The sequence below is a fragment of the Gambusia affinis genome, linkage group LG24, assembly GCF_019740435.1.
Source record: "Gambusia affinis linkage group LG24, SWU_Gaff_1.0, whole genome shotgun sequence".
NCBI lineage: Eukaryota > Metazoa > Chordata > Actinopteri > Cyprinodontiformes > Poeciliidae > Gambusia > Gambusia affinis.
In genome coordinates this window covers 6044351-6065334 of record NC_057891.1, presented here as the reverse complement: position 1 = coordinate 6065334, position 20984 = coordinate 6044351, and the positions used below count along the sequence as shown (strand labels likewise).

At 36.7% G+C, this 20984-nt stretch overlaps 1 protein-coding gene across 1 annotated transcript; it reads right to left on the bottom strand.

Moving 5' to 3' along the window:
- Positions 1 to 406: 406 nt before the first annotated feature.
- On the bottom strand, positions 407 to 1004 carry LOC122827023 (ADP-ribose glycohydrolase OARD1-like). Its single transcript, XM_044109500.1, has 4 exons — positions 938 to 1004; positions 748 to 800; positions 543 to 655; positions 407 to 434 (listed from the first exon to the last, which is right to left on the bottom strand). Exons 1-4 carry the CDS (start codon positions 1002 to 1004, stop codon positions 407 to 409), a joined length of 261 nt encoding a protein of 86 aa, XP_043965435.1.
- Positions 1005 to 20984: the final 19980 nt, after the last annotated feature.

Below are 20984 nucleotides of genomic sequence, written 5' to 3'. Positions count from 1 at the left end.
ATGACATTTTATTCATTTCAGAGTTCAACCAGCGAGGTTATTCATTTTGTGGCGGTCCTAGTCTTAGAAAGAAAGAACCAAAGATAGAAAGCAGTAAATGTTCATGTTGGTTCCAAAGGCTTCTCCTGAAAATATGGATCAAATCAGGGTAGGAAACATCATTTTTACATCATTGGGATATTAAAAGTCTTTTATCTAAACATCTTATGAGTAGGTTTTTATTGTTTCCTTAAAACTATTTAAGGAGTGTTGATTTCATCTAAAATTTTAAGGGATCATAGAGGTTTTAAAGCTAATAAAACAATGAAAATGTAATACATGGCTTGCATTTGAAGCTGTAACCCAACACAGGGTAGACTTTTCACTGTGATGGAGATATTTGTCTCTTTAAAGAAACCTTTGACCATTACAGCTGGTCCAGGCCACATCCAATTCTGAGAGAGGAGACACAAGGCAAACAAACCGTTTAATTATTCCCAGTAAGAAGAAGAAGATTTAAGGGTATTTATAATAGTCATTTATCCACAGTAGTTCCTACAAACAGGGGTATTGATATCCTATTGACACCATTTTGTAAGCAGTGAGATTTCATGTCTTCCAGTCTCTGTCTTAGGCTGACATACGTGGGTTTCTGGTTGCCTTTTTTCTTCGTGATCTGAGACACATAATAGGAACGATACAGTTAACAGATTGAATAACAAAACAACTCATGGTCCTCAGCAGTATAATTGACTGTGGTATGTTGACGTAGATGAAACGTTTATCGTGTTTCAGGACAGCACACTGCCCCGGCATCCTCTCTATTAGGACATACATTAAAAGTACAAAACAGGATATGATTTAGCTCTTGCTGTTGAAATCATAGATTTGAATGAATTGCAAAAACATAAAACATTTTTTCCTAAACAAAGACTTTTTAATAACTAGTTTGACTCACTCTGCTCCTTTAACTCTGAGACTCGACCAAATTTCTTCTTGAACATCACCGCTATGCCTGCTCCCATGCGACAGTGTTAGAGAATTTTTGGTATTATCATTTTGTTATTACTTTAGTTCACATTCAAAGTGTTCTCTTCCTTATGTGTGTATGGACTGACCTGGAGGTCAGGACTGTCTGTTTATCTTCTTGTGAAACCGTTAAATTCTGTGTTTCTCAGACCCTAAATTATTTTTGTTTTGTTAACAGCTTGACCGAGATTTGAACCGGGCTCAGATCGTAGATCAGTTATCACACCTGAAATTGGGTTGCTGGTTGTTTAGGTTACATGTTTTACGACCTCTTTTGTTTTTACTAACTACCCCCTTGGCTGTTTTTCTTAGGGTTTCTTATTGATAGAGTTTCTCAGTTTTGTACATGTTGATATTTTCTACAAGCGCGAATTGGAGAAAAATATATAATCATAAAGTACTGAGTTGGTATCAGCGCTTACTACAGCCTTGCTTAACCCCTCTACATCTGTCCCAACACTAAGCTGTGTCACTCTGTGCCTCCAAGCATCATTTTCTTTTTTAGCCTTAAAATTTTAGATGAAATCAACACTCCTTAAATAGTTTTAAGGAAACAATAAAAACCTACTCATAAGATGTTTAGATAAAAGACTTTTAATATCCCAATGATGTAAAAATGATGTTTCCTACCCTGATTTGATCCATATTTTCAGGAGAAGCCTTTGGAACCAACATGAACATTTACTGCTTTCTATCTTTGGTTCTTTCTTTCTAAGACTAGGACCGCCACAAAATGAATAACCTCGCTGGTTGAACTCTGAAATGAATAAAATGTCATTCAGTTAATCATTCAGCTTCTCAGAATCAACACGACATTGACTCTTGCCATCTTTAAGATGACTAGAACAAACTCCTCACAGCTGAATGTGTGGTGTTGACGTATTTTATTACAAATGATAGTAAATAATTGGAAATAAAAAAAATCTACCAAGATAGAGCTTAGTCCATTATTACCGGACACAACTGGAGTTCCATAAAGTCTCGTAGTAAAAGTCACATTAAGACACAATCAGAACGCATCGTGCTAAAACGATCCTCCGCATAAAACCATCCTCCAACGTTTGTTTATCGCGTCAGAGTTTTAACAAGAAAGAGAAACACGGAGAACAACCGGTAAAATTGTTGCTTTATAAGTCACAACAGTTGGAAGCGCATAATTTATCTTTACGGTTTTATGTAACAGCATACTAATAAGCTACATTATTATTGATGAATAATATCACAGTGAACACAAATCCTAATCATCCATCAATACTGGATCTGCTCTTCTCTTCTTCCGCAGACCCTGGATTAACAGGAACAACTGATGTTTGTCTGATCTGTAAGGAAAAAAGAATCAAAGTTTCAAAGTTTAGTTTGCTTTACATCGTTATTCTTTAGCACACAAAAATGATAGAGCACTTAATAAATTCAAAAAAGTTGGTCACTTACATTATACTCATTTAAACCAAAAAGGAAAGGTTTTAGTGATACTCTACAATTCAGAGTAGAATTCAGTTTTTAAAGAGATACAAATTTGTTAAAGTTTTGACAAACCTTAAAGTCTCTTCAGCTCGTGGCGCCGTTTCAGTGAAGTTAGCGTTCATGGAGAGAAACTTGCTGTTCTGTTCAGTCAGCATGTTGCCGATGTCAGAAAAATCTGCTGTCATGTTATGAGCTGTGAAAAAAAATCAACAAACATGTTTGCAAAAAAAAAAAAGAAGTGGCATCGTATTTTCACCTAAGACTTATAAAATAGTTTCATGATTTTGGTTACACCTGTAGAATTTAAACTGAGGTAACACTGAAAAATAAATTGTTTGGTAAATAGTTTGAAAAAGAGGAGATATTAAAGACACGCTAACCTAAACGGCTGCAGATGCAACCATTGCTGAAAATGAATCAAACTCATGTAACATGGTGTAATGTTTCACCTCTCTGCAACACTTTGAGACACCAAGCTTTATTCTTTTTTAAACCCTCGCTATTTGATCAGTAGAAAAAACAGAAACATAACATTTATTCATTTTACATCTGTAAGATGACTAGAAGAAGACTCACTGTGTACACTGAGGCCTATGAGTTCAGCCAGAATTAAAACATTCAGGATTCCCAAGCATACGACCACACCGAGGCCGAGTCTCTCTTTGGAGCTGCTCCAACCTTAACAAAAACCTTAACATTAGAAAAAATTGAATAACATACATACTAGATTTCTCTGTAACTTCATTCTTACCTGTGTGATTAGATGCAGTTTGTCCAACAGGTTCCATATTGACATAAATTTCCTCCATCGCTTCAGACTCTGTGTTGGATTTTAACATTGACTATAAAATCCACTGCAGTCGTGGAACTAAGTGAAAAAACTGTGAAAAAGAGGCAAGAGGTCTGGTGTTCAACATAAAAAGTAAACGTAGTTTAGAGATAACAACCAGATAAAGAAATTTGTGAGCACAGATTCAGTATTATTTTCATAAATATCTTACACAACATAAAATTCTTGAAAGTTTCAATAGTTTCATAAGTTTATATCTGCTGATTCGATTCTGTACCAATGAATATTTATTTCTCTTTTCTCTTCTTCAGCTTGGTTAATCCTACTCATAATAAACACATTAGACTTTTCTATGGGTGAAAAATAAGATGATGCAAAATTAAATATAGTTTTAAATCACTGATATAAGGATGAAAAATACATCTGATGTTGTTATGTTCCTGCTCCTTGTGTCCAAAAATATTTCCTAAAGACTAATAAATTGTTGGAGCAGATGACCGGTTCCCTCCTTGGTCATGTGGACCCAACAGTTTTTCAGTTCTCATTCTGTCCTGATAACTAGTCACAGCCTTGCTCTCAGTAAATACAAATATCAACTATTTTCTTTCTAAATCCTCTTTTAACACTATTTCTTGTCCAGTAGCAGAAATACTTACATTAAGAAAGCACAATGCCAGAATTGCATTATTACCAAACTTCTATAACCGCTGGATCAAATAACTATGGAATTGTACGTATTTATTCATCTTTTAAAGACATGTACTTTTAGGACTGCCATCCAGTAAAAAAAAAAAAAAGCTACATGAGCAGCTACATGAGCAGCTGCTTGAACTGACCAGTACTGTCTAAAACTCAGTCACCGTCTTTCCTCATCTTCTGAAACAGCCACCAGGCAGATCAACGGTTTGACAAACAGTTTGCTTTGTGAAGCACCGCCTCACTGGGAGGGAATCAAAAGGCTAACATGCCAATCAGGTGCAAGTTGGGCGGGTTAAAGTAAGAGAAACCAGATACTGCATTCAAAGCATGCTGAAGACCAGCAAGCCAAACATTCACATATGTACCGATATGTAGAAGAATGTTGGAGTTCAGGAGATCTAGGATAGAAGATTTGACTGAATCAAGACGTTGCCCAGAAGTTCAGACTGGGAAGTTAATTGGCAAACTGTTAGCTAAGTATGTGGAGCAGGAAAATAGGTTGTATTTACTTACATTTATGCAAAGCAATTGCCTTAAAAGATTCAATTACTGCATCATATAAAAGACATGTGTAGTTACACTGTGTGATTTTGGCAAACAATATTCTTAAACTCATCCAAAATGAGTTTTTAAACTCATCCAAAATGTTATTCTCTGCAAAACTTCTTTTATTTTCTGCCTACAGCAGCAGCAGCAATATATTTGTTACATAGATTAAAGACACACGGTCTCATTATTTGACATAGTTGTACTATTCAAAATTTTTCCGTTTGTTTGAGCAGAAATGAGGTAGTGTCTGGATGTGTTAAGATGTTAAACTTTTACCACCCAAAATCCTCGCTACTTTCAAATAGTTCACTTTTTATTTTAGTTGTTGCATGGACTCAACTTAAATAGATTGACTTGTAAAGCTTTATTTTTTAACCAAACGTTCCTGCCACTTGTTTAAGACGAGTACAAACAATAAGTTGATAATAATTAAGTGATGTTCACTTGAACTTTTTTGTTTAAAGTCTGATGTTTTATTTTACAGTGAGGAAGGCCGGAGTCTAGCTTTAGCAGATGGCTGAAGGCGTCTGATCCACGCTTCATACTCAGTACCTGTTTGCTCTAAGGCCAAAACTTTGGTAAGGTTAAATTTAGTCGGCTACAGAAAGTCAGACGGTTCAATGTGAGAAATCACTTTAGGTGGTCAAGTTTCTTGTCTGATCAGATCTTGTTAGTCATTTACATAGCACGATTACTAATTAACAGTTGATTATTTTGTGTCTAGATGCAATGTAATCATTCAGTTCACAATTGAAGTTTTATTATGGGGATTCTGCAAATTAAATATTTCATAGTATATTTCATAATATATTTCAATGATTCCTTTCATACAGTCCCTGAAAAGGAAAGATTACCTTTCAGAGAAATAGAATTTTGATTGCTTTGAGTTTGATGAAATTTGACTTAATCTGACTGATAGATCTTCTTTAACGCATACTGATGCTTCACAGTGATCATTTATAAGCTTATCAATTACAAGAGGTGCACTGTCTGTTAGTGAACATTAGTGAACAGACGCATCATTAGGACCAAGGAACAAAAGCTGTAGATAATTTTATCGGCAACAAAACAATTCACCATGTTGTGATCAACTCTTGGAGCGTAGTTGTGTAATGAGTATGTTTAATTTAATTTTATTAATTTTATTTTTAGGTAAAGTGTACCAATAGCAAACCTAGTCAATGTTATCATAAGTTGGACTAGCTGTCAGAAGATGTAAGCAATTCTCCGTGAGAGGGAGTATTTAAGAAAAAAAACACAAATTCATTGATTGAATTGTTGGTTGATATCCTTCATATATTTAAATTTGTGCAACAAACACCAAAAGAAAGAAAAAAAAACTATATAAAACCTGAATGGCCATTCATAAATATTTACATATTCAATAAATCGATAGAAATCCAGGTACTACAGGGATTTTAGTTATGCAGGCATTTGCGATATCTTCAAAAATTACAGATTTGAACTTTTTATTGTTATATTTTCTTGCCTTCACTTCCCTTTGAGATTGTCAGACTCAAAGGATTGTAATTGGATTCTTATTGTGTTCTATATCAATATAGCAACTCGATATAAGGACTGACTTAATGGTAATAAGAAGGTAAAAGGTAAGCGCAGTTACAAAAATGCTTTTCATTAAAACGTTTTGTTTATTGTAGATTAAACAGTTAAAATACATGAATGAGAGCAGCAGTTTAGATAAAACATTTTAAAATGCAATTTATTTGAGCAAAAACAACATAATGGCTGCGAAGCACTTCTTTGTGAAACAGTCGTTTTATTTGTAACAATAAGCCATTTTATGGCGGACCGGGTACTTTTTTCATTACTGTCAACATAGATAACTTTATTATATCTGCCCTAACTACAATAAACTAGTAATAACTAAATAACTAATCACAGCATGACCTATAGTTTGCTTTCTGCTTTATTTTTAGCTTAACGAGCAAGAACTAGTTCAGATTGTAGCTGCAAAACTGGTTCTGTGAACACGAATCAATTCAGGTTTAACTGAATTAAGTAGTTGTTAAGAGTGAACTGACTGAAAACTTAGGTGGAACAATTCAGGCGATATGACTGCTAGTAAATACTACAGGTTCTTATATTCACAGGATTACTCAAGTGTGTAAGATAATGGATGAAGGGAAAGCATCATTAGGGCCAAGAAACATACAGCATATAACTCAGAGACAAAAGTAGTGAATAATGATAAAGGTAAAAAAATAAATAAAAAAAGAAAGAAATAAAAATAATTCCCATGTTGGAGCAACTCTTGGAGCGTGGTTGTTCAATGTAAAAAATTTTCGACTTTAGGGAAAGCTGAAAGATACATATGAGTAGCTTCACCAAGGCCTGTTTAGTCCCCGTCACATATTCCCCAGAAATAAAATTACAGATGAGGAACTTTTACGGACATGTATCACACTAGCAAGTGTGACAGAAAAAAAAATCTATAAGAGTTTCAAATTTAAGTGATGAAGGAAATCACAAACTCAGTCAGCACTGACTAATCGTGCTACCATAAATAATGCAGTAAAACAGTTAAACTCTAGGTTTTCTTTAGAGGTATACGTTTACTCTTACGCAGGGACACCCATGCGCACACACACACTCACACACACGCACACGCCCGCACGCACACACAGCGATGGCAGGGACTGGGGGTCAAACCCTTTCTTTCAGAGCCTAGGGGTCAGCCCTGCCACACGCAGCCATGGCCGGGGCACACACAGCAGAAAGGAGGGGGCCATGTCAGCCCCTGTCTAGTCTTATACCCTCTCCCGCGCAAATTCTGAGACCTGCAGAAAATGCCAACTTTTTGAAAAATGTGTTTTTCTGAGACATAGAGTTTCCTTGTCCGCCATGTGTGTTGACCCAGAGGTCAGGAGAACTATCCTGAGGGATTTCTGTCCCACCTCACGCAGATGGCAGGACCGTATCTCCAGCTTCATGTCTCAGGAAGATATTCAATTGAAACCCGAGGTAAATACAACATCCCAAATCTATTTAAATATATTATATTGTATATTAATCTAGATTATTTAAAACTCATGTTTTTCATTCTTTAATTGTATTAATCTTAAAACTCATAGATGTCATAACAGATGGGGTGGATAGGGGATGGGTAACTTGACACCGGAAGGGGGGAGGGGCGGTAATACACCGGAAATTAAAATGATTAGGGTCATAAATCACTCTCGATTAAAATTTGGCATAAGGTGGTCTATATTACTCTCTTACACTCACCTACAGTATATGATGCCAATTAGTATTTTTTTTATTGACCAGAGTGCCTAAAAGCTTTTACCACCAGTCATTATAACATATTGAGAAACTGTTAAAAAAGGACAAAAAAAAAAAACAATGATATTGTGTGAAGTGCTGATTTTAGTAAACCAATACTCTTTGGTTTAGAAGGAGCTCTGTGCTCTTTCCCCATGTACTCAGATGGAATCTCAGTGGGGAGCTGACAAGCTGGATGGCCAATTTCCTGACTGGGAAGGCTGACAGTGTCGGAACCATTCCATCAGCAACCTCCCTGCAGAGCAGTGCACTAACATCTTAATTCCTGTTTGGTAATACGGGATCTGGCTAAATTTATCACATGTAAACAACTCAGTAAGTCCGACTTGGGACCTGCCCTCGTAAAAAGGGAGGCTGCTGTTCACACGTGTTAAGCTGGTTTTTCTGTGACGCTTTATGTCAAAACGGCAACTTGCATACAAGTCTCATTTTAGTGGGTCATCTTTGAATTCCTTGACATTAATAACCTTTTCTTTTCTTTTTAATCCAAGTCACTACATTCTGTAACATCCAAATTCAAATTCATCTTCAATAATGACATTTTAGATAATTAAGAAAAAATAAATCAAACAAGAATGCAACACCCTCATATAACATGGGTGATATGAAGCAAGAAAATGTTGGTTTTTTGAGCTACTATTATTTTTGTCCTATAAATGTAAACGAACTTAAAGTCCCACTGGCTACGTTTGAGACTTGAACATGAACAGAAAAAAAAATATTAAAATATCTTTAGCATCTTCACATTTCTGTTTCTTTGAACATTAATTTGACATTTATCCTCATTTACGCTATACAGAGTCTCAAAGATGACATGCTCATTTGCAGCATGCATTTTTATTAGGTAAAAAGGAAAGATTAATTTTTAAAGACTGAGATATGCATTTCTGAATTAGTTGTGTTACATAAAACAGAAAATACGGCACAAACATTTTAATGCTAATTTGCACATATAGTCTAAAACACAAAATGGAAAAGTGGAATGCATGTAACAATGGTACAGAAACAAAAACACATGTCTGAGATAACAACTCTGTCACAGCACATGTTGTACGGTGAGCTTGTTCCAAGATTGGCATCAGCCATTATTTACTGGGAATGACTCAGCGGAGCCATAAATCATTTTTTTTACTTTGTCAGCCAGTTGAACTCCGCGCTGATTCTGCCGAGGTCAAAATGCAGCGTTACAAAAAATATGTGTAAAAAACATAACGACATAAGACTAAATGTCTCGAGCTTTCCTCTCAAATTCAAACATAAATTATTGGTCTAGGCTCGCAAACAACGGACATCATGAGGTGACAATGAAAAGACGTAGTGTGAATTGAATGCGTATTGCTGATATTTTCTCTGGCCGTTTTGTTCTCGATATTTCTTTGACCTGAGTAAACATGGAGGGCTTATAGATGTACTTTGCTGCCTGGTCCTCTGCAGAGAGCAGAATCTGTGCGCATGGAAACGCATGCTTGGAGGGGAGCCAATCTCAGATGTAAAGCTAAATGCCTGGAGGGCGAGCCGGCAAATATTCCACAGGAAAAGATCATACGATCAAAGGGTTCATCCAGCATGCCTGTGGAATCTGAGCACATTGAGCTTAAAGGCAGCAGGTCAGCGAACAGCCATACAGTGTCTTCATGTACTATGCTGTGTCGACTTGGTGTCCTTGATTTCATAATGAGACAGTTTGGTTATATAAATATATTCATAGCTAGTGGGTGGACCTCATTATTGACATTGCAGGCGATGCAAATGACTGGAGCTCCAGTGTTACAGGAATCAGGGACAAACGTTGAATGCTGATGGAGATTGTAAAATGAATGGACATTGGGGCTGCTTAAATATATACTGAAGGACATGTCGGCCTGAGTGAAGCTTTTACATCGGCTTGTTGTCCAGTTTTGTTTTCAAAATGATTTTAGTTGTTTTTGCTATTATTTTAAAATCAGGATGTAAAACAAGGAGCTTATTTTACTGGCTTAGCAACCCTGAACAGGAGCACCTGGTTTACATACTTTAGATCAGGGGTGGTAAACTCCAGTCCTCGAGAGCCGGTCTCCTGCAACCTTTAGATGCATCTAAAGATACAGACACTTTAAGATGATTCCTTAGTTCAGAATGTTTTCATTGCATTAATTTATCGTACCTGTTGCTCAAAGTTCCATTTGGCCTTCTACAAAAGAAGTCAAAAATGAACTTTTCAGAGTAGTTTGGTCTGGGCCTGAAAGCTAAAGAAGAAGAAGTACAGAGGAGTATGTTACGCCCTTTTTTTATTATTATTATTATTATTATACTTCAAGCATGTTACCCATTTGTGTCAATGTACGACCATGAAGGGCTTCAGGAAAAGCTTTTCAAATCAGTACGGAGGACTGACGTGCAACTCGTGTAAAAAAATTGGAGGCACTTTTTATTCTGCTTTCCTCTGTGCTCCCAGTGAGCAGCGAAGCCATAAATGTCAAAATCAACTCCACTTTCGCATTTTTGTTGAACACATATCAGGGACACAAAGGGAGTCATATTTTACTCCCTGTACAGTACAAAAGTGGGGTGTGACAAAGAGGTGCAAATATTAAGTTCTGAAAGTGGCTGGGCATGATTTAATTAAGGAAAAAACAGAATCATTATATCCAAACATTGTGCAAGAGAGAGTTAAAGTGCTGTTATATGATGCAGTGCAATGATATTTAACATCGCAACATATCATAAAGATCAATTTGACATAATATATTTCTGTTGATTTACATAAACATGACTTGCAGAGCTTATGACGTTTTTGTGGACCTACACATTAAGGGGGTCAACCAATCAGTTCAGCAGAAAGTTAGGTGGAGGGAAAAAGTGTGCCTTTCAAATTATTTAAAATTTAACATCTTGGAATTTTATTAGCTCTAAATTATAAATAAACATAAACAGTTGAAATATATGTTAAAGAGAGGATTTGAGTGTTTGGATTTTGATTTATTTTCTAAAATAGCCCAAATTATTAGCGATGGCCTAATTTACTGGTGTGCACTTGTTGCACAATAGATCAAAAATCTACAGTTCTCCAATTCTCAAGACTTTTCCTTTTCATTCATTGTTTTTTCTTAATTTTTTGTGAATCGCTTCCCAGATGGTAATTGAGATTTTCATATGATTATTTGCATCTTTCTTGAAACGTTAAAACAAAAATAATACAAAAATAACTGTTTTCCTTTTCACAAAAGACAAAGAGGGGAAAAAAAATCCCATTTGATTTTCTTTTATCTCCTATTTTTTTACACTCTGTTGCTCCAAATATCTTGTACACAAATTCATCACAGTTTTTTGTGTTCATCATCTAGATCCCACCTTCTAGATGATGAAAAAAGCACAGCTCCTCAAGCTGTGTTTTATTTTTATTTTTATTTTTTGAAGTCTCCGCCTGCCGAGCATCTCGTTTCTCAACTTTAGACGATAACTATCTCTCTGCTTCGCCCGGCACACACACGGCCCCCGAGAACCCGCCCTGGGGCCACGGGAGCATTATTGATTGGCCAGTTTTCTTGATAAGGCTTGTTGCCGTTTCGCTGTCCACATTCACACATATACAATAAAATAAATAAATAATATGTGGGAAAGGAACACTACAAAGAAGCTCCATGACAATATATTGTAATGCAGGACTTGGATGTAGCAAAGCTACTTCTACAGCCTTTTATATTATATATACATATATTTGCCTCCATTATTGTATGTTTAATTTACTTAATTATAAAGCACAGACTTTGTTTATTATTATTTTTTAATAGTGCTGTAATAAATAAAGAGCAACCGCAACAAAAACAAGTCGTAAAGGCCTTTGGGAAGCGGCGCTCTGGCAAAACACAGACATGCCTCCCAGCTTTCCGCCCCACTGTGAATTATTTATGGTCGCATTTCTCTGGACGCAGTCTGGGGGTGAATATTTCATGCAACTTATTTGCCCCCCCCCCTGTAATGGGTTTGACTTAAGTCTGACTCTGCTGTTGTCGACAGGGGACCCCCTTGCCAATTGCAATGCTAACCTCGATCTGCCCCCAAAGCCTGATACTCGGTCCACGGGAGGCGAGGCGAGGCGAGGTCTTATTCTGTTAGCCGTTGGATGAAATGCGATGTGGAGCACGGCCTGGTGAGGAACCCGTCTAGGCGGGCCGCTGCAGAGACCCGTGTGCTGAATCAAACTGCTGTTTTTTTTTTTTTCTTTTACTGTGCTAAAATCCAGATTGAAAAACATTTAAATAAGCCAAACTGTGCCTACACGCTATTTTGTTTTTTATATTTAATAAACAGTTTAAACGTGTATACCGAAGAGGAGAAGACGCAACATCCTATATGCTCACCGCTGGATAATCCCATAGAAACACATCCATCACCTAGAAATGGTTTGTTTTGACTGATGACTAAAAGCATTGGAAGCTGCCTGGAGCCTCTTCACAACATTTTTTTTTTCATCTTATAAACAACAACTACATTACAGTAGAAATAACATATAGTCTGGTTGAAAGAAAGTGATGTTGACCTTTGCTCTTAGTTTAGTTTTTTAAAAGAAGACGTGACAAAAAAAAAAAAAAAAACATGATGAATGCCACTATCTGTACGTCACATGGTAAAAGTCATATGAGATCAAAAACAAAACATTAGTTTGGAGATTTAAAGATTATTTCTAAACAAATCATTTCCTTATACATTTCAGGGTTTATGTAGAGAAAACTTCTTCCAGGAACTACATCAAGCTCAAAATGTGTCACATGGTTTAAGACCAGTACTGTTTGTGACACAGTTAGTGGCTAAATCTCGAGTCAAAGGTTAAAGGTTAAAGGTGTGTAACATTTTGGACATTTTTCAGTATTTTAACTTTGCAGCAACAGTTTAAAATCTGTTGGCTATAAATATTCAGAATACAGACTTTTGTCTCTTAGAATATTTTAGACATATGTTCAGTAAATTAGAGTCATTGCAAAAAAGCAAACTATACACAAACAAATGTGTATTTTATAGGATTGCATTAATGTTTGATGTTTATTTATGTTCTAATTATTTTTTAACCATATCATTCTTAGCTGGTTTAAACATTATTTGGTTATACAGAATAAAAGAACTTGTAACATAATGCTTTTCCTTTTATGGTTAATGTATGTTTAATAGCCTGAGAATGGCAGATAGTTTTTGATATTGCTGCTATTTATCTTTGCATTCCATCCAATTTTATATGTAGTTTATCTCATTTTAATGTTCTTCTGGTCCAGTTTGTCATAAAATTTGATTTTGGGCATTGACCAATTTAATTCATTCCTTTGCTTTATAAGTGCTGCACCATTCATTTGAAACAAATTTATTTTCATTTACTTTTATTACGGGATTGTGGAAAAAAAGTATTTGTCCTCTTGCAGACTTCTGTTTTTACTCTCCTTCTCAAATGTTTCATAGAAAAGTGATAATATGAGTAAATACAAAAGGCAATTTTCAAATGATGATTGGATTTATTAAAAGGAAAAAAATCTATTCAAATATTTTTAGTTTAATTATAAGGCGCCTCTCAGAACTTATTACTGACAGAATTAAAGAATCACTTAAGCAGGACCCACTTGACAACATGAAGTTGGCAGAAATGTCTTAAAAGTTAACCAAAAATATCTGGGGGAAAAAAAAAAAAATTCTGCAAGGGAGAAAATACTGAAAAATCTTACACATCAGAAAACTTTTTGAAGAATATTTGTTTTCCATACTAAGTTTTACTGATTTAAGAAAAGGTAATGAGAATCAGACACCTGAAGCCTCTCAACCCAGTCATGTGTTGAGTCTTTCCAGCCCAAGAGACCACTTTAAGTCTTTGGGTAGTTCTGGAAATACTTGGCATAAAACCTTGACAGCATGATGACAACTCTATTTGCCTAATTATTCACATTCCGACGAAGCCCATAAAGTGCTTTGCAACACGTCATGAACCTGTTTTCGTGTACCTTTTTTTGCTTTATGTGTGTGTACTGATGTGGACCTAATTATTATTTTTTTTTTTTTTACTTTCTCCTACCATTAACAAAACGAAAGAGTTGACTCCGAAAGCCCTCATATCTTTCCTTGTGTGACTTTTCTGCTTTTTCTGACTTGGTCCATCTATTTTGCGGTGCTGAATTCAGGTCAGGTCGGCGAGTGGAGGGAGAGAAGAGACGCTACTCTCTTCTGAAACGTGCTCAGCGCCTCTGTGTTTCCAGGCCAAGGAGACATGAAATCCCTCCACTGAGTTCTGGGTCTACCTTGGGTCGATTCCCAGCTGATTGTCTCCAAATCACCTTCAAAGCCGGACACTCGGGAGGCATCTTAATCAGATGGCCTAAACCGCTCAGTTGATTCCCTTCGATTAAAGAGGAAAAAAAAAAAAAAAAACAGCATCGGCCTTATTCCAGAATCCCTCTGGATGGTGAAGTTCTTCGTGTTAGCAGAGTCTCAACCTATTTGCACAGAACAAAATCATCTCAGCTAGAGTGGCGGAAATGTAACTCTGCAAGCCAGAACACCGAGCTGATGAGAGGATTGTCCCCAAAGAAAGTCATTTTCAATAATTAGTAACTTTTTGGAGATTCTAAACCAGACCTCCCGATCCTCAGCTCTACAAATCATAATTAAAATCATCCAAGCAAAAGCATACAGGCTTATTAACAAAGTTAACGATCCAGAATTAAATGGATTTTCTGCTGAGCCTCTCTTTTGGTTTTAAAGACAATAAAGATAATATTTTTTTTTTAAATCCATGCTTTCCCATACAAAACACAAAATGCAGTTTTGGCCATTTTGTACCCAAGTTTTGCTAAACTTTAAATGAATTCAACTGCATTCTCAGTACTAACAAGTGATTTAAATCATATATAACTTCAAATGGCACCATGGAACATGGATGAGGATGATATTACAATATACTTTGGCTCAATAAATGTTTCTCTGACAAAAAGGGATTCTTTTAAACATCAATAAATGTGATACAAACCGAAACGTCTTTGTTGGTAAAACTTTTGTAGAACTTTACCCTCTTTCCTTCAAATTGTTTTTCTGCTCAATTTTAATCATTTATTCTTACAGTTGCTGTGCAATTACGTATTTCTCCATTTGCTCTTTCGTTTGAGGTTTTTCTCACCTTTGAATGCAACTGCGACTGAAAAGGTAGGAAAATGGGCCAGACCTGAAGTTCATTCGCAGCAGGAATTGCATGACTATGAAATGATGTTGGGTTTTTTTGGGGGGGGTTTGTTTCTTTCAGGATATGCAACGAATTGCTTGTTATTGTTGTTCAGAACCTTGACGATCAAATGACTTGTGATTGCAAAGAGGTCGGGACTCATTTCAGCAAACTGACATCTTTAACGTACCTTGACAAAGTGATTCAACTGAATATAGGACTCAGATACAAAGTAATGACACATTTTTGATATGATTGGAAATAAGTTTGCCTTTTTATGAAAGCTACATTCAATGCATATTACTGGAATCTTGTGGGAAATCTAAATACTTTGTGTTAGTTGGACGGCCATGTCTTTGTCAGAGGGAAATTTATTTGAGGTTTTTCACATTTTCAGGGAGTGCATAACACATCGTTTAATTTATGACATTCTAATCTGAAACTGTTCTGACAATATCACCAATTTCATATTTAAAAAAAGTAAATGTAATATTTTCTATAGTAATTTGAAAATATATTTTTTTTACTACCAATTTAAACTGTATGGCTCTCCGTTTCCATAGTGCAAATGTGATGCGACAGAGCCCTATTTTTTCCAACTACATTCAAAATAGCATCAAAACATCTATTTGGTCAAACTTGTTCATATTTTCATTTACTAAAAAGTTTAAAAATGAATGGAAACGCCACAAAAAAAAAAACGGTGAACAGACAAGTTTGTTTTCAATTACGCATGGGGCAAAAATCAACAGGGAAGGTAAAAAATTTAAAAAATGATAATAATCTGAGATCAGTATTGCTTAAATTGATTTGTGATATTTTCAACACATTCATGCTTGTTTACATCTCCGGAAAACTTTTCCTGGTCATTCTGCTGTCCTCTATGTTCTAAAATAGCAAAACATATCCACCAATTTGCAAGAACTTAATATTTGTAGGTTGGTTTAAGTGCATTTTTTTAAGCTGCAGTGATTTAAAGGTCAGTCTAAAGTGATTTACTCAGCTAACAGAATCTATCCCTGAGAAAACTGGCAAACTATTGACTGGAGTATATGAAAGTAATGCAGAAAGAAAATGTTAAAAACCCATAAAAACTCTTGATAAGTATAACTTTTATGCCACTGAAAAATATAATTGGAAGCAAAATGTAAAATGCAAAGTGGTGGATTGTGAACTTCACTTAAATTTCCTTTATATCATTAGTCTTATTTCTTATAATTGTAGATGCTGTTCAAACCTACAAGTTTATATTCCTTAATCATAACAAATCTTAAAAGTTTTTTGCATCATCTAGATGCTACATTCAAGCAATGATGGGCCTGGAATGGAGTAAATCCACATTTATGAGCTTATTAAAAAGAATTATTGCAACCTGGTGTGAACTCGCCTTGGTCTATTCACAAATAAAACATAACATTCACAGAGCTGGAAACTCTGCTGCAGATTTAAAGTTCACAAATCTGCAGTTTAATTTGTGAAGTAGCTCAATTGTTCCAACTTCAATAGAGTCCACATCCTAATGCTAATAAGCTAAACTTTATGAGAACATTCCAGAAAATTCACTTTCAGAGTGCCCAATTTAATATTCAAAGAAACAAGTCTAGATGAATTCATTTTAACGTGCCTCTACTTATTTTGAATAAGCTGACTGGAACCCATCAGTTTAGGTTTTGGCACAATTAATTTGACAGCAGGGGAAAGTCCAATGAATAATTAGATCAGAGGAATGAGACATTTTTTTTTATTTTTGCAGGAGTTTCCCTCCTCCAACACAGTTGCCATCCTGGGCAGCTGCCTATCTGGTCTAGGTTAAGATTAATCTCTGCTGAGATTACAGATAAATCTCCATCCTTGTTTTTAGTGATTATTGCTTAGGAGTGTGGATCTGGCAAAGAGCATGAGCAACGATCTCTGACTCATAGATGCGAATGAGTGACTATGCGTGAAAATCCGCTTGTAGTCCTTCGTTTGCAAAGCATCATGAGGTATGTTGTAGCATTTCTTCGTTTTAGGTTTTTCTCACCTAAAACAAAGAAATGTGTTTTTCTTTGTCGCGTTTTTGTATTAGTAAACAAACTAATAAGTTAGTTTGTTTACTTGCTTCCTTATCAGGCTGTTGCTTTAAAAATTACGAATGATCCGTGGTTCAAGAAAAACAAGTCTGATTTTAGTCTGACAGTCACAGATGTGTCAGACTGATCCAATTAAAGCGTGCAGTTTGTCATTAGGTACTTATCTTTACAAAACACCAATGATATTTGAATTCTTTAATAAAATAAAGCACTTCAATAACAATGTTAATGATTGATTTTTGGGTAATTCAATGCTAAACAATTAAACAGACAGAAAATAAAAGCTTTAGCTTACAAAATCATTTTGACAACCCCACCAAAAAAAAAAAAACGGAAAAAATTATTTGCATTTTTTGTTTTTTTGTTTTGGGGCTGTTGCCAATTTGGTTGAAGTGACTTGCTCTACACCTGGTGGTGCTGTTGATGGTGCAACACTTTGCCTGGCTGTGGTTGGGGGTTGGAATGTGGCGTTGGGGTTTTACAGCTTTGGAGGTCTCTCTTTAGGAGACAGTGGCCTGCTAGTGGGAGACACCTGGATCTTGGAAAGTGTCTGGATTTGGAGGTTGCTTTCAGGACTGGTGATTTCTCTATGGCTTCCCCCACACTAACAACGTCTACTTTTAAACACATTATACTGCATGCTTTTGTGGGCAGTTCCAATTACACTACTCCATGCCTGTAGCCGCTATAGATGTTATAAATTATGTTTGCTACTTAAAGGCCTGTGGGTGCAGCAAGCGCATTTTGTTCATCCATTGTCCATTTCATTTTCTCCCTTTTCCTTTATCTTCTTTTTTTTTCAAAATATATTTGTCGCTTTTATTGTAATTGTTGTTTCCTTTTGTCATCTTAGACATTTTACAGCCTGCCCATTTGTCGCTTTAAAATGTCTATCTAGCCTTTAAACTGCTCCAGCAGAAAGAATCTCAAGGAATCTTCCTCTATTTCTGGAAGTTAAATCTGAAGTGATTCTGCAGGGAGAAGACTGTAATTGGTACAAATGGATATGTGATCCCCCCACATATATTAGGTCAAAGAATTGTGAGGTCATGTTTCTAAAAAGATAAATGTGCCAGGGGTGCCAACATCCATAGAAGAAAAATCAATTGAAATGTGAGAACAAACGTTCTTAAAGCAGGAAGAAAACACCTCCTGTGCAAGAATTCAGTTTTGCACTGAACTACAAAAAGAAGGAGCAAGCCTTTTACACACTCCTAACGGTGAGGCAGATCAGACGGTGTGTAATCTCTGTTACCCTGTCTGAAAACCAGGCAAAAACAACAACCTTCTGCAGATAAAAGTCTGTTTGATCCTCTTGCAAACTTGACCTCAGCTTTGAATACCCCCCTTGCCCCTTCTCCGTCATTTCACTCGCAAGGAAGCCATTTATTTTCACCTTTGGAGAAAGTTGCGATTGTTGTCTGGTATTCTCTGAAGCTGAACCGGCTGAACTTATCAGCTCCGTTGGGGCGCGCGCGTGGCCGTTTGCGCACCTCCGCGCCACTTTATCAGCGCCGCAGCGGTCCAGCCCACTCCGCTTTCATTAGCAGCTAATTAACTTTTCATGAAGGCCATCGTCTTACGTGTTTAATTAACTGACCATCCCCCCTTTCAGTGAATACCAGCCTGTCCCGGGGGGTGAGAAGAGTGAGAAGGATACACCAACAAACATTTATCACTCTGTCTCTCGGTCATCATTTTCAGCAAATATCATGTTTATTACTGATATCACTACCAATTATGTTTAAAAGTTGTGGATGTACCTTTAGACTCTCTGCCTTCCCCTTGACTGTCTTCAAGGGGAATGTTTGTGTTTGCCTATCACATCTTATCTCCTGTCCTCATTCATTCATGCAGACAAGCCATGCCACATAAACAATCATAATGGACTTAAATCACAGGAGCGCAGCCCTATTAGATTAACCCACATGATCTATCATCACCCCCTCCTGTCTTAAAGGGAATGCAGGTAGAATTTACCCTCCACAGCAGCCATTACAGCCTCGAGCGGCGACCCTGTATCTTTCTCCTGGATGAAAGGGACCTTCAGGAGCCAGCAGTGTGTGGAAATTAAAACACCCGCTCCCTTCCCTTCCCTTCCCTTCTCTTCCCCACCGTTCACCCCACCCTCCCCTGCACCCCCTTCTCCTTTGTTAGCTATGCCGGCGTTTTTAATCAGATATGGCCGATGGGAAATAAAGATCCCCTTCACGCCAATCCTACCGCCTCATCGCGACGGCAGGCGTTTCCATGGTAACACCAGGAGGGACGTCATCTAAGCGGTAGGAGCCGCTGTAATTATGACTGATCTAGAGGAGATCTATGGGAAAAAGGAGAGAGGCTGCTGAAACCTTTGGATGTAATCTTGGCTAACCCTTTCTGCAGAAAGAGGCACGAAGGAAAAGGAAAAAGGGGAATTAATGACATGCTGGTGTAGACGTCTTCATGTCTCCAAAGTGTCTAATTGTTCCACAATTGCTTTTTGCTTGCATGACCACCAAACAGATACATTGATCATCTCAATGAGGAACTCTGAAATTGTAGGAAATTGATTAATTTTGACATAACTGACAGGTCAAAAGAAGTCAAACTCTTCTATAAATTACCAACAGAAAATATACAGATTTGTGTCTGGATTCCTGTTAAAACGAATTAAACTAATTACTGAAAGGCATCAAATATAGGTTAATGGAGCCAGTTGCAGTTATTACCGCTTCAAGCATCATTAACAAAAAGCCAGAATCTATCTCAGGACAGAGACAAATTCTCTTCTGAGCTATTTGTGGGGGGGGGAGTCAATATTCATGAGCTGAAATGGTGTGAAGAGACATCATTTCAGGCAGGGAATTGTGTTTAATCATGTTTTGAACATCACCCCAAGTTTTATGGTTGAGAAAGTTTTCACCTTCTTTGTCAAGAAATACATTTTTGCAAATCAGCAAATCTCTTCTTTTAACTTTAAAAGAAACAAAAGCACCATTGACACCATGATTTTTCTCTGCCTATTTCATTGGGATTTTATGTAATAAATGAAGTAAAAGCTTTTCATTTGGCAGTCACAGCTGCAAATTGAATCCAGATACATTTGTTTACATTACTTCATATAACCAAAGCGTTGCACAGATGACATTACACAAACAAAACATGACACTGTGGGTAATTTTGGGCGGTACAGTACAATGGCTGACAGACGTGATTTCGAATTGCTTAGGAGACGCTTCATTGTCAAAGCATCAACAAGATCTCCAACGTTCATCAATGCAAAATCGCTTAATTTTGAAGCAAGGATGGTGAGATTTGATTAATTAATTACTAAATAATTCATGCAGATTTGCTATGTGACCCATTTCTGCTCTTACAATTTATATTTCTCTGCCTTGTTGGGTGTGATAGTCTCCGGCTCAACTAAAGAGAGTAAAGTTTGTTTGCCTCCCACAGCCAAGAGTCGCATTATAAAGGTAATTGGACTCAGAGCAACAAAACACCTTTTGGCACAAAATATCCACTTTTAGGATCTAATATCTTAATGCATTAGCAAACTGGCAGCACCATGTGTTTCACCTTCACAGGCCGCATTGAAATTCTCTGAGAAGCAGCATGATCAAAGATTCCTGCATTCCTCACGGTGTCTTTAGGCATACATTCGACGTAAATTTTACATGGACAGAGTGTAATACATTGGTGGTCTGATTCATTAATTGGACCCCCTACAGATTCACAGCACAGTGAAATATAGACCTCATTACTTGGAAATCAAAATGGATCCAAGCCAAGCCTCGCCTCACCTCAGAGCTCTTGCGATGAAAGTGAATCGAGCGCTCCTGGGCAGCGCTAAATATATGCTGACACGGTTTTGGCGTGGCAGATGGTCCATCACGCTAACAACAACAACAAAAACATACCATCAAAATAGATTTGCAAAATCGGG

Bases quoted from the DNA above. Each gene is read 5' to 3' on its own strand.
- LOC122827023 (XM_044109500.1), bottom strand. From the start codon at position 1,004: ATGGGAGCAGGCATAGCGGTGATGTTCAAGAAGAAATTTGGTCGAGTC. The intron at 656-747 runs GTCAACATACCA...TATGTGTCTCAG, and splicing joins ACGATAAACGTTTCATCTAC to ATCACGAAGAAAAAAGGCAA. The intron at 435-542 runs GTTTGTAGGAAC...CTCCTCTCTCAG, and splicing joins AATAGGATATCAATACCCCT to AATTGGATGTGGCCTGGACC.